General features: G+C 48.4%; 1 protein-coding gene across 6 annotated transcripts in view; it reads left to right on the plus strand.

Moving 5' to 3' along the window:
- Positions 1 to 12,424, plus strand: part of APBA1 (amyloid beta precursor protein binding family A member 1) — a 206,170-nt gene that overhangs the window by 155,956 nt on the left and 37,790 nt on the right. For 5 of the 6 annotated variants that reach the window (XM_040449390.1, XM_040449394.1, XM_040449395.1 and 2 more), the window contains exon 3: positions 11,355 to 11,450. The exons of the other annotated variant lie outside the window; for it this stretch is intronic. In XM_040449390.1, coding sequence (XP_040305324.1) covers positions 11,355 to 11,450 — 96 coding nt within the window. The remainder of the gene's footprint in view (positions 1 to 11,354; positions 11,451 to 12,424) is intronic. 6 annotated transcript variants of the gene reach the window in all.

Below are 12,424 nucleotides of genomic sequence, written 5' to 3' on the forward strand. Positions count from 1 at the left end.
TGTCCCAAAAATAAATAAACGTTGAAAAAAAAAAAAAAAAGAGAATGCCTCTCTTTGAGGAGACGCCTGCATTGCAAGGCTGTCTCTGACGTCCAAGGTGGTCCAGGGCTTGGGAGCACCCGCCCTGCTGCTCCCCTCCACCCCCCCATGGGAAAAGAGAGAATAAAAATGGTTAGAATATTTTAACCGACAGTTATCTCAAAATGTTCCGTTGGTATTAATTGAATCCATTATAAATGTGTATATAAAACACTTCATTAGGCCCAGGCTATTATCATTTTAATGACATAATTATGCCCCTACAATGCCTGTGCTAACTTTCCTACTTCACCACATTAAGGAAACAGAAATGTGCATTGATAATATAGTTTGAATTGAGAGTGAGTAATTACGGATTTCTTAACCGGTTTCAATTTTCAAAAGCACAAACATGTCTTGGAGCAAGAGAAACCTAATCATATATTTGTTTCTTTTTTTATAACTCTAACGTGGAGCAGGGCGAATTTAAAACAACTTAAATCAGTGAGGAAAACAATGTGTGTTTATTTGAGAAAGGGGATAAAGCTGGGTCAACCAAGATGCGCAGCAACAAAGCTATTCGGGGATGCCGGAACTCGCGAAGCCCCACGCAGTCCCTGGAGCAGAAGGTTATGTCCCATCACCTGCCACAGGCAACCACGCCTTTGAAATCCCATATAGAACCGGAGTGGTCAGCCTGGTGAGGAATTGAATGACCAAGTGCTTGATTATGGTCTGTTTGAAATGCTACCTTTGAGAGTTCTTGTCGTATCCACAATACTCGTCACATGAGGATGTGTGATTTGCAAGCAGTGTCGGACAAGCAAAGAGACCATGATCAAGGATCAGTGAACAGAACCCTGATCTGCACTTGGGTACTGATACTGTGTGAGCACATAAGTGCAGTGCTACGTGGGTTCAGGACCAACTCTGTGCATCAACGTATTTTGTGTCTTCTTTGTCCTCCAGTACAAAACGATCGATGTCTGTGCGTGCTTCCCTGTGTTCGACATATTTATCAGGCTCCTGTTGTATATTTTATGGAGAACCTCGTAAACCTTAAATAATCACATGCTGGGTTCCTTAGCTGGTTAAGCTTCCGAGCTCGTGATCTTGGCTCACGGTTGTGAGATTGAACTCTGAGTCAGGCTCTGTGCTGGCGTGAAGTCTGCTTAAGATTTTCTCTTCCTTTCTGTATGCTCCTCCCCTGCTCACGTCACGTACGTGGTCATTCTCTCTCTCTCCCTCAAAATAAATAATCACATCCTGCCCTCATAGTGCTTATTAAAGCATTGTAATTAAACTATCCTATAGTATTTCAATAAAACATAAAGGAAAAAGTGACGTATATAAGAACAGCACTAGTGAGGGGCGCCTGGGCGGCTCAGTCGGTTACGTGTCCGACTTCGGCTCAGGTCATGATCTCGTGGTCCGTGAGTTCGAGCCCCGCATCAGGCTCTGTTCTGACAGCTCAGAGCCTGGAGCCTGTTTCAGATTCTGTGTCTCCCTCTCTCTCTGACCCTCCCCTGTTCGTGCTGTGTCTCTCTCTGTTTCAAAAATAAACGTTAAAAAAAAAGAACAGCACTAGTGAAACATCAGCAATTCTCATGGGAGAGGGCTCCCACTCACCGAAGAGAATAGGAAAGATTTCACTAAAGAAGTAACACTGGAAATGAGGCTTTGGAGGCTCATGGACATGTGCAGTTGAGACAAGAACATGGACAAGGACAGTGCACAAAAACCCTCAGGTTATATACAGGAAGCAGGAAATAGCTCAGTTTGGCTTGATGGTAGAGAATAATAACCGGAAGGGGGAAAAGTGGTGAAGAAACTAAGGCCAAACCTTGGAGTGCCTGAAGTGCCGGGGTAGAGTCTGGGATTTATTGTCTACACAAGCAGGAACCGTGGAAGTTTTTAAATTGAGGCGTGATTGCTCAGAGCTTGTTAAAATTGTATTTAAAAAAAAATGGTTATTGTTTATTTGTTTTTGGGAGAAAGACAAAACACGAGTGGGGGAGGGGCAGAGAGAGAAGGACACACACAGAATCTGAAACCGTCTCCAGGCTCTGAGCTGTCAGCACAGAGCCCGCCACGGGGCTCGAACTCACGAGCTGTGAGATCATGACCTGAGCCCAAGTTGGACGCTTAACCGACTGAGCCACCCAGGCGCCCCTAAAGTTGTATTTTAAAATGGGAGTCAACAGGTACTTAGTGAAAGGTGTCTGGTTGTCTTAGTCAGTCTGGGCTGCTGTGTAAGAAAGACACCGCAGACTGGGTGACTTCAACAACAGAAATTGGGGCGCCTGGGTGGCTCAGTAGGTTAGGTATCCAACTCTTGATTTCATCTCAGGTCATGATCTCCCGGTTCTCGTGATATCAAGCCCCACATTGGGCTCTACGTGGACAGCACAGAGCCTGCTTGGGATTCTCTCTCTCCCTCTCTCTCTCTGCCCCTCCCCTGCCTCGTGCACGCGTTCTCTCTCTCTCTCTCTCTCTCTCTCTCAAAATAAACATATTAAAAAATGTATTTACTTCTCACAGTTCTAGAACCTGGGAAGTCTGAGATCAGGGTGCTTGCATGGTCAGCTACTGGTTTAGACCCCCTTCCTTATTTGCAGACGGCCACATTCTTGCTGTGTTCTCGCACCGTGGAGAGCAGAGACAGGAAGGAGGCTCTTTTGTGTCCCTTCTTGTACGGGCACTAATCCCATTATGAGAGCTCCATCCCTGTGACCTAATTACCTCACAAAGGCCCTGTCTCCTCATACTACCCCACTGGGTGCTAGGGTCTCAATGTATGAATTTGAGGGGGACACAGTTCATAGCACTAGTGAAGACGGTCCATGAGCACTTGGTGCTTGGGCCTCATGGGGTATGTGGGTTGCTTGGTGACTTTAAAAAAAAAAAAAAAACTAGGGGTGCCTGGGTGGCTCAGTCAGTGGAGCGTCCGACTTCAGCTCAGGTCATGATCTCACATGGGTTCGAGCCCTGCGTTGGGCTCTATGCTGACAGCTCGGAGCCTGGGGCCTGCTTCGGATTCTGTGTCTCCCTCTCTGTCTGCCCCTCCCCCGCTCATACTCGTGTCTCTCTCTCAAAAAGAATAAATGTTAAAAAAAAAATTAAAATAAAAAAAATTTATTCTCAGGTGCTGCGTCTCGCTCTACACAGGTGAAATTACTAAATAACCCAGTCACACATTTGGTAAAACTGTGTCATTTTTTTAAAAAAATTTTTTTTTTCAACGTTTATTTATTTTTGGGACAGAGAGAGACAGAGCATGAACGGGGGAGGGGCAGAGAGAGAGGGAGACACAGAATCGGAAACAGGCTCCAGGCTCTGTGCCATCAGCCCAGAGCCCGACGCGGGGCTCGAACTCACGGACCGCGAGATCGTGACCTGGCTGAAGTCGGACGCTTAACCGACTGCGCCACCCAGGCGCCCCAAAACTGTGTCATTTTTAAAGGATTATTTTCTCCTACCTTTTGTCAACGTGGAATTTTTGTCACTGAGTTTCCTTGGAAGAAATGACCAACGTGTACTGGGACTGCTCAAGGTTGGCTAGAGCCAGCCAGAGTCTTTCACCAAGGTCCTCACGGAAGGGTATCTCGGTAGGTCTTGGGGTGGCTTTGTTGTAAATTAACGCCTGCATATGCACCTGATTCTTTTTTTTTGTAACTCCCTCGCCATGATAGCATCACCCTCAACCCTTGCGCTGCAAGATGCTGTCTGGACTGGGAGACAGCGGGCATGCCAGAAATCACACACGGTTGTTGTATATACCCCCAGCCGTAGCCGGGAATGTGCGGTTCTCACCAAGATACCTGTAAGAGTCTGGGGGCCTATAAATTAATTTAGAGTCTATTGTAGTATGATTTTAGAGAGCCTTCTACGTGCTTTTTAACTTTAGCCATGTGTAGAAGTTTAATAAGGAAGGAAACAAGAAGAGGGAGGCGAGGAAAGCATCTCCATGGGTACGTGTTATCCTGGTGAGCACTTCCCCATGGGGGGACGTGATTGTCGTTGCTGCTGGAATCTTAAAAGACTCGGCAGACGTTGGTTGTGTGCCTTGTGCATACACAGGCCCTGAGCTGGTGCCCTGTGTACGTGGTCGCCAATGAATCCTCATGTCCGCCCCAGGAGGTGGGTAGTAACCGGTTTCCTCAATTCTCAGGAGGATCAGAGAAGGATGAGTAACGGCGCCGAGTCAGAGCAGTGAGTGGGAGAGCGGGATTCAGATGCTGGTCTGCCCGCTCCTGCGGCTGGAGCCTTCTGCTATCTTGCTATCTTGAAACCTCGAGAGCTTTACTTGTTCTGCCACATTATAAAATTAAAACATGCCAGCCTTCTTCTTTGTTCTTTATCCCGGCCTCTTTCCAAGGACAAATGGACCTTATGTTCCCTAGACTCACATTGTGCTTTTGGAAACAGACCCTAATATTGGAAAGCCAGATCGTGTTGGATATGAAGACCAGATCCTGTGTCTTAGGAATTTTTTATTTCCACCAACCAACAGGCCTCCCTCCTCTACTCGTGCATTCTGACCCCCCTCTCAAATAAATAAACATAAAACAAAAAGGAGGACCAAAATTTCAAAGTATGGGGGGAGGCAAGAGGGGATTTAGTTAGAACCTGATCTTGAGAAACAATACTAAAAATTATAAACAGAAGTTTAGTTGCTTTATCTTTTGACTAATAACATGTAGGTTATAATTTCACCTACCTGTGAATTCTTTAAAAAAAAATTTTAATGTTTTATATTTATTTTTGAGACAGAGACAGAGGATGAGCGGGGGAGGGGCAGAGAGAGAGGGAGACACAGAATCCGAAGCAGGCTCCAGGCTCCGAGCTGTGAGCACAGAGCCTGAGACGAGGCTCAAACTCCTCAACCTCGAGATCATGACCTGAGCCGAAGTCGGATGCTCAACCAACTGAACCGCCCAGGCGCCCCTCACCTACCTGTGAATTCTTAAAACAAAGGAGAAGTATTGATTTGAGGAGTTGTAACTTAAAAAAAAAAAAAAAGCCATCGAATGTATGCTAACCCTTCTTCAGTTCACACGATGACGTCTGCAGCGTGATCCGAAGGGATCCTTCTAGTCGGAAAGAGGACGGTGTCCGCAAAGACATGTGAGGGCTGCTACAGTTTTCTCAAGGGCCTCCCTTAATGGATTTGATATTCCAGTCATGCTTTTTCAAAGCACCCCTGGTCCCATCCTTCTTGCTAGGTTAGCGTCCGCCTCGTGAGCTGGTGTTACTCCACCAACTCTCCCAGTTATCCGTGGCTGGTTGGAGCAGTCCTCCAACGGGGCCCGTTTCTTCGTTCTAAAATCCTGCTTTTTATTTACTGTAGAAGTACTCGCTCTTCTGCTCTGCAGCATGCCTGTAGGCTTCTGGCATTCCGTTTTGTTTTCTTTGTGGCCTTGTAGCACCACATGGTCCCAAGAGCCCCAACAGAGACCAGCCACCAGAGACGTGGGCCGGAGAGAGGGGTCGAGGTGGACAGTGACGTCGTGGGTGGTCAGCTCAGTGGCGGCTGCTTTTGTGTTACTGTGACTTCTGTTCTCCTTGAGGACCCAGTGGCCACGCTTTCAGGGGACACCCTGCGTTTGTGTGTCCGTCCGTCTCCCCTGCTGAGCAAGGGGCTCCCTGGGTGCAGGCCAGGGGTCAGGGCCTCCTCAGATGCTGTCAGAATTTCCATGTTCAACAAATGAATGAACGGTCCCAGTGGAACTCCCCTTGGTGTATCTTGTGAGTGGAGTCTCTCCAGAAGTCTCTTCAGATCTCTGTATGTCTCTAGATCACTGCTTTGTGCTCCGTCCTCGGGCTTTTCTGAGAAGAACACTGTCTACTTGGAAAGAGCCAGCGGACCCTTTGGTTTGGGGGGTGTTCTCATTATCATCCAGTCAGCTTTTCCAGGCCGTAGTCTTCTCTTCATGCATATGTCAAGGGAGAAAGGATTAAGGGAAGGGAAGAGCAGAAAGTGTTAACTCGGTCCCTCAGTTCTTTGGGTTTGCAGTCCAACTGAGGAAACAGTTACTAAGTGCCTAGGTTGACCTTCTCTGCAGAAGACAACAGGCCAGTGTCTCACAAAGAAAATCCCACCCTCTGGGCAGAGAGTAGGTGCTGGCTAGTTGTCATCAGCGAGGCTCCAGTGACTTGTCCTTGACCGCCAGCTCATTTCTCACTTTCCTGCAGAGCTGCTCGACCTCCCTGCCTGTTTCCAGAACATTCCCTCCACTCCCCATCCCATCCTGCTCCATGAAGACTGCACACTTTTCAGGATTCAGCTGAAGTCTCCCCTTCCCCATAAAGTGTTGCACGTATACCCCTCCCCTCCTGCAGAATTGCGCCCTCCCGGCCCCGCGTCCCATGTACAGGTGAATATCCCTGCCACAGCCCTGCCTCCACACGTCTGCCTCCCCCCCCTCATCTGGAAAGGGATATAGGACAGGACCACAGCGTCTCTTTCCTCTTTGTTTAGCAAGCCAGTATCAAGAACAGAGGTAGGCACAGAAATGCCTGTTGAAGGAATAAATGAATAATAGTTCTCTGCCCGCTTTGCTTCCCTGCACATATCACCTCTCCCGCCAGCAGGTAGAGCGTATGCCCCCGGGAGATGTTCGATTGGAAATGAAATGAGTGATTGGCTTTCCCTCTGGATGCTTCTGTATCCTGAGGCCGTCTCCAGCCTAACAAAGGGACTATCCATCTCTTGCCCTGGCCCTGAGGAACCAGACTCTTCGAGCTGAGAGCTCTGCTCTGTGGAGCCCCAGAGCTGTGGTAGTAAAATTCGGACCGTGGTTGTGGAGAATCTGCTAGAACACCACCTGTAGAAGACAAGCAGCTTAAGACCTCCTGCAGTGAACCAGAACGGAGTTACTGAGTCGTCTTTGGACATCACAGATGCCTCCTTACAGACGCCCTGTGTGGCACTTTGTGAATTTCCACACCCACCTTTGCTTCCCATCCTTGGTCTTGTTGACTTAAAATGGAATGTCGAGTCAGTGACCCAAAAGGCATGAGACTTCATACAGAGAAATACATAATAATAACTCACTTTTTGTATCATATTTTATTGGTTACACTTTGCCTCCAGTACATTCTTTGAAAGTAAAAAGTGTTATCTAGTTTCTGGTTTTCTCTCTACTTTTTAAAAAAAAAATTTTTAACATTAATTTATTATTGAAAGACAGAGTCAGAGCGTGAGCAGGGGAGGGGCAGAGGGAGAGGGAGACACAGAATCCGAAGCAGGCTCCAGGCTCTGAGCTGTCAGCACAGAGCCCGACGCAGGGCTCGAACTCACAAACCGCGAGATCATGACCTGAGCTGAAGTCGGACACTCAACCAAGGCGCCCAGGCACCCCTCTCTACTTTTGAGAGTACAGCAAGGCGGAAGCTGGCAGTGAGGGGGCAAAGGGCTTGTATAGCAGACATTTGAGATAAGTCAATACTAAACACCTTTGTTTAGGCTCCATGGGGGCTGTGCCAGCCCTGAAGGCGTTTGTCCACCTTGACTTTGTCAGCAGTGGTGTGGGGAGTGGTAGGTTCCCACCAGGTGGGGGGCCTTTCGTTTGCAGACAGCTTGTAGCTTCAGAAAAGCTTTGCTGGAGCTCAGGTCAGAGTTCTAATTCAAAATGTAAGTTTAACATTCCACACGTAAGATCATAGGAGTGCTATCAGAAAAGGGCTTCAGGGCACCTAGGTGGCTCAGTTGGTTGGGTGTCCAACTTTAACTCAGGTCATGATCTTGTGGTTCATGGGTTCGAGCCCCGCGTGGGGCTCTGTGCTGACAGCATGGAGTCTGGAGCCTGCTTCGGATTCTGTGTGTGTCTCGTCTCTGCCCCTCCCCCCTAGCACTTTGTCTCTCTCTCTCTCTCAAAAATAAACATTAAAAAAAGGAGGGGGCATCCCATCGGCCAGGAAACAATAATGAAGGAGATCAGTGGTTGACCTGCTTTCTGCAGGTTGGAGAATATGGTAAAGCTGGAAACGACACTGAAGGCATTTATTCAGCAAATGTTCACTGAATGCCTACTGTTGATGAGCCCCACGGCCAGGCCCTTGGATTCCAAAGATGATTAAGATAAGATCCCTGCCAGAGTTCTTGGGAGAGGGCAGACACACACATAATTACAGAACTTGACCCAAGCCGTCAGGGGAGAACCGTATACCGTGAGTGGAGTCTGAGAAAACTTCAGCAAGATAGGTACTTTCAAGTTCAGCATCGACGGTGGGAAAGAACGTGGGAGAACTCTCTAGATGGAGGTCATTAACTGCACATGCAAATGGAAGGAAAAGTGAGTGAGCTTAGTTGCATGCAGAAGGCTAGAGTGTGGTGCCCTGGGGGGAAGTGGTCCCTGATGAGGGCAGTGTGGGTCCCTCCTCTCCGTGTGCCCCAGCAGGCTCCGGGCGCTGGTCACTTCACCTCACTGTGGGGTCTGCCCTGCCTCTTCCACATTCCAGCCTGCTGTCTGGATAACCTGCATTCTCCCATCATCCTGAGATGATCCCATGTTCCCAGTGTTGCTACGAATCCATTTTTAGAAGATTTTCGAGAGAAGATGGTTAGATAAGGAAATAGGAACTGAGGGGCTCTTTTGAAGATTTTTTTTCTTTTTCTTTTTTTCTTTTCTTTCTTTTTTAAGTGAAGGTGTAACACAGCCCTCAAACCAAGCAATTAAAGAAAAACCAGCTGTACTAGCTTCCCAGGGACCAGACCCTTAAAATCTTTGCAACAGAGGAAATTACTTGGGGGAAAACCTAGATGTAAATATCTAAGGAAGCTCTTCAAATCTGAAAAACTGGGAAACTTTAAAGGCCCTATAATCTCGTGAGGACTTTCCTACATTAATTTTGAGTGGTCCGCACTAAGCTAACCTCAGCCAGTACCCCTCAGCTCTCTTGGGCGCCAAATAAAAACTTCTGCGTGGGATTTTTTTAAGGCATGTAGGACTCGGTTCTTGCGTCCAGGGGCTGTGGAGTTAGGGGGTCCTTTACGTCTGCTCTTACCCTGCACCCACACTCTTGGCTTCACTGGGCAGTGGCTGATTTCTGCCTGTGAATGATTAAGAAGCTCATTGGTCCTCATATCCCTGCCCAGAATCAGGTCTGTGGGCATGGAAATCAAATCCAGGCCTCACAGGAATAGCCTCAGCGTGAATAAAACTGCATTTCACCACATCATAGTCCAGGTCGTTTGGTGCCCCCTGTGTTTTCCTGTAATCCAGACTTTCTGGAAAAGATGTATTTTTTTTTTTTTATGATTTCACATAATGCTCATTGAAGTCCCATTTATTTATTTACTTATTTATTTTAATGTTTATTCTTGAGAGAGAGAGTGAGTGAGTGAGCAGGGGAGGTGCAGAGAGAGGAAAACACAGAATCCAAAGCAGGCCCTAGGCTCTGGGCTGTCAGCACAGAGCCCGACGCGGGGCTCGAACCCACGGACCGCGAGATCATGACCTGAGCCGAAGTCGGACGCTTAACGGACTGAGCCACTCAGGTGCCCCGAAGTCCCACTGTGTATTAATGTACCCCCTCCCCTACTCAGCACAACCAATCTTGTGGAACATTCTCCTTTTCCATGCAGAGGTCCTGTGCCGCTGTTTCTATCTCGGTTTTCCCAAGGGGGCCAGTTGCAAGAGATCAGAAACAGATTCAGCTGTCACTGGTTGACCCGGCTTCCGTTGTCTGGGAGGTACCTCCCCTCACACAGCCACGCTTCTTCAGAGAACAGATGGTCACGTGGGTTCTGTTTTAGGCTTTCTATCAGACTTCAACAAATGGTGAAGCGGGGTATATCCTTGCCGTCAGAGGACCTTGGCTGCAGCATTCTTCAGCATCCCTGTGGCTTCATCTGTCAGGATTTCAGGAGCACATGCAGAGATGTCTGGGTACTGGCTGGGGAGGGTTTCCAGCGCCCGTACTAGTCCCACCCTCCAGTCTGCTGGCTTGATTTTTTGGCTGTTCATTGGGAAGGTGTTTACGGAGCACATGCTGTGTTGGGCCCTCACCTGGGGCTTCCTGTTCCCCGTCCAGCAAGACCTACCTGTGCCACCACCAGAGGCAGTAACACACCTGATGGGGACCATATGCCCCGAAGCTGTGTTTCTACCCCTTATTTTCAAACCTATCATTTAATAAAAGATTTTTGAACTGTTTCAAGAGCAGCCAAGGTCATATTGTTTGGATGCTGAAATTTCTCTGAATTTTCGATGGCCTGTGGATTAAATCCGAAAAAAATACTTGAAATCTGGACTAGAGAGATACAGATGGTGTGGTTTCTGGTCATCAGTCCCAGCTGCCACGTTCAGGGTGCCTGGGTGGCTGATTCGTTAACATCTGACTTTGGCTCAGGTCATGATCTCACGGTTCATGGGCTCCAGCCCCGTATTAGGCTCTGTGCTGACAGCTCAGAGCCTGGAGCCTGCTTCGAATTGTGTGTCTTTGCTCCTCCCCCATCTCAAAAAGAAACATTTTAAAATGTTTAATTAAAAAATACCTGCTTTCATTTTTCCTTTTCCATTCAGGTAATCTTGGGCAGGTGGTTTTGTAAGACCATTAGTATCCAAAGTCTTTGTCAGAATTTTAAAAACCACAGACGCATGTGTATCCCCGTTAGCTTTATTCGTTTAGGACTCTATTCACCTTTTGCTTTGTTTAAACACTTGGCCCAAGGAGGAACAAAATGGCAAAGCTATAAAAGTTTCCTTTAAAAACATGGTGGGAGGGGTGCCTGGGTGGCTCAGGCAGTTAAGCTTCGGACTCCGGCTCAGGTTATGATCTCGCAGTCTGTGAGTTCGAGCCCTGTGTCGGGCTCTGTGCTGGCCGCTCAGAACCTGGAGCCTGCGTCGGATTCTGTGTCTCCTCTCTCTCTGCCCCTCCCTGCTCATGCTCTGTCTCTCTGTCTGTCTCTCTCAGAAATAAATAAACATAAACGAAACAAGAAAATATGGTGGGAATCTAAAAGAGCTCAAGGGGCGCCTGGGTGCCTCAGGCGGTCGAGTGTCTGACTTTTGATTTTGGCTCAGGTCATGATCCCAGGGTCTTGGGATCCGGCCCTGCGTCAGGCTCTGCACTGAGCGTGGCGTCTGTGTAAGATTCTGTCTCTCCCTCTGCCCCTCCCCACCTCTAAAATGAAAAACATGAACAGAAATAAAAGAGAGCTCGAAAAACGCAGGCCTTTTGTATACCGTTGGTAGCTTCTCTGCAAGAAAGTTTTGTCACTGAGGAAGCGTTTGTTCGGTTCTGTGGGGCCTTGTCCTCTGGCCCCCGCCCCGGCCGGGTGTTCCCTTACCCCCCGATTCTCACTGTGTCCTTCGCTTGCTGTGTTCCAGTCCCCGTCTGCTGGCAGTTCCCCTCCCCTGGGGGCAGAGTCTTCGAGCATACCCCTTCACCCCAGCGACCCCGCGGAGGCCTCCTCGAATAAAGAGGTAGGGTGCCGTTTTGTTCCAGAAGCCACCGGCCCGTGTGTTGTCTTACTCTTCTGGTGTGAGCTGTCTTCAGCTTCCTGCCCAAATCCCCCAAATTCCCCTCTCGGGAGAGAAATGCGGATTTCTCCTCTCCAGCCTGGAGTTCGGTGATTGAAGCCGCACCGTCCAGCCTGGTAGCTACCGGCCACAGGTGTCTATTTTTTTGATTAGTAAACGACACGGAAGTGCACCTTCTCAGGCACGCTAGCCACAGGTCAAGTGCTCAGTAGCCACATGTCACTTGTGGCTATTGCATCGGACAGGGGAGATGACACAGAATTTCCATCATTCCAGAAAGTTCTCCAGGACAGTGCCAGAAACTGGAGGGGAAGAGCTCTGTGCAGCAGCATCCTTCCTCGGGGTATTACAAACCTCGGTTTGGGAAATGGACTGGTTTCTTAAGTACCCGTTTATTTCAGGCCCAAGTGAAATATCTCTCATGACCTCAGGATGACCACTGGTCCTGGTTTACCTGGGGTGGTTTCCAGTCCACACCTGTTGTGCAAGCAGTGCAGCTAGTGAGCACCCCTCTCCCTTTCTTTTTTGAAAAAAAAATTTTAATGTTTATTTTTGAGAGGGAGAGAGGGTGTGAACGGAGGAGGGGCAGAGAGAGAGGGAGACACGGAATCCAAAGCAGGCTCCAGGCTCTGAGCTGTCAGCACAGAGCCCTACGTGGGGCTCGAACTCACAGGCCATGAGATCATGACCTGAGCTCAAGTCAGACGCTTAACCGACTGAGCCACCCAGGTGCCCCTCCACTCTTCCCTATCCAAGAGAACTTTCTGCATTGGTGGAAATACTCAGTTCTGTGCTATCCTATATGGTGGTCCCTAGCCACATGCACCTGGGAAGCTCTTGAAAGTGGCTGTTGGGACTGAGGAACCGAATTTTGCATTTTATTCCAATTTAATTAAATAGTCGTGTGTGGCTAAGGA

This window comes from Herpailurus yagouaroundi, unplaced genomic scaffold (assembly GCF_014898765.1).
Source record: "Herpailurus yagouaroundi ecotype Mexico unplaced genomic scaffold, PumYag 199, whole genome shotgun sequence".
NCBI lineage: Eukaryota > Metazoa > Chordata > Mammalia > Carnivora > Felidae > Herpailurus > Herpailurus yagouaroundi.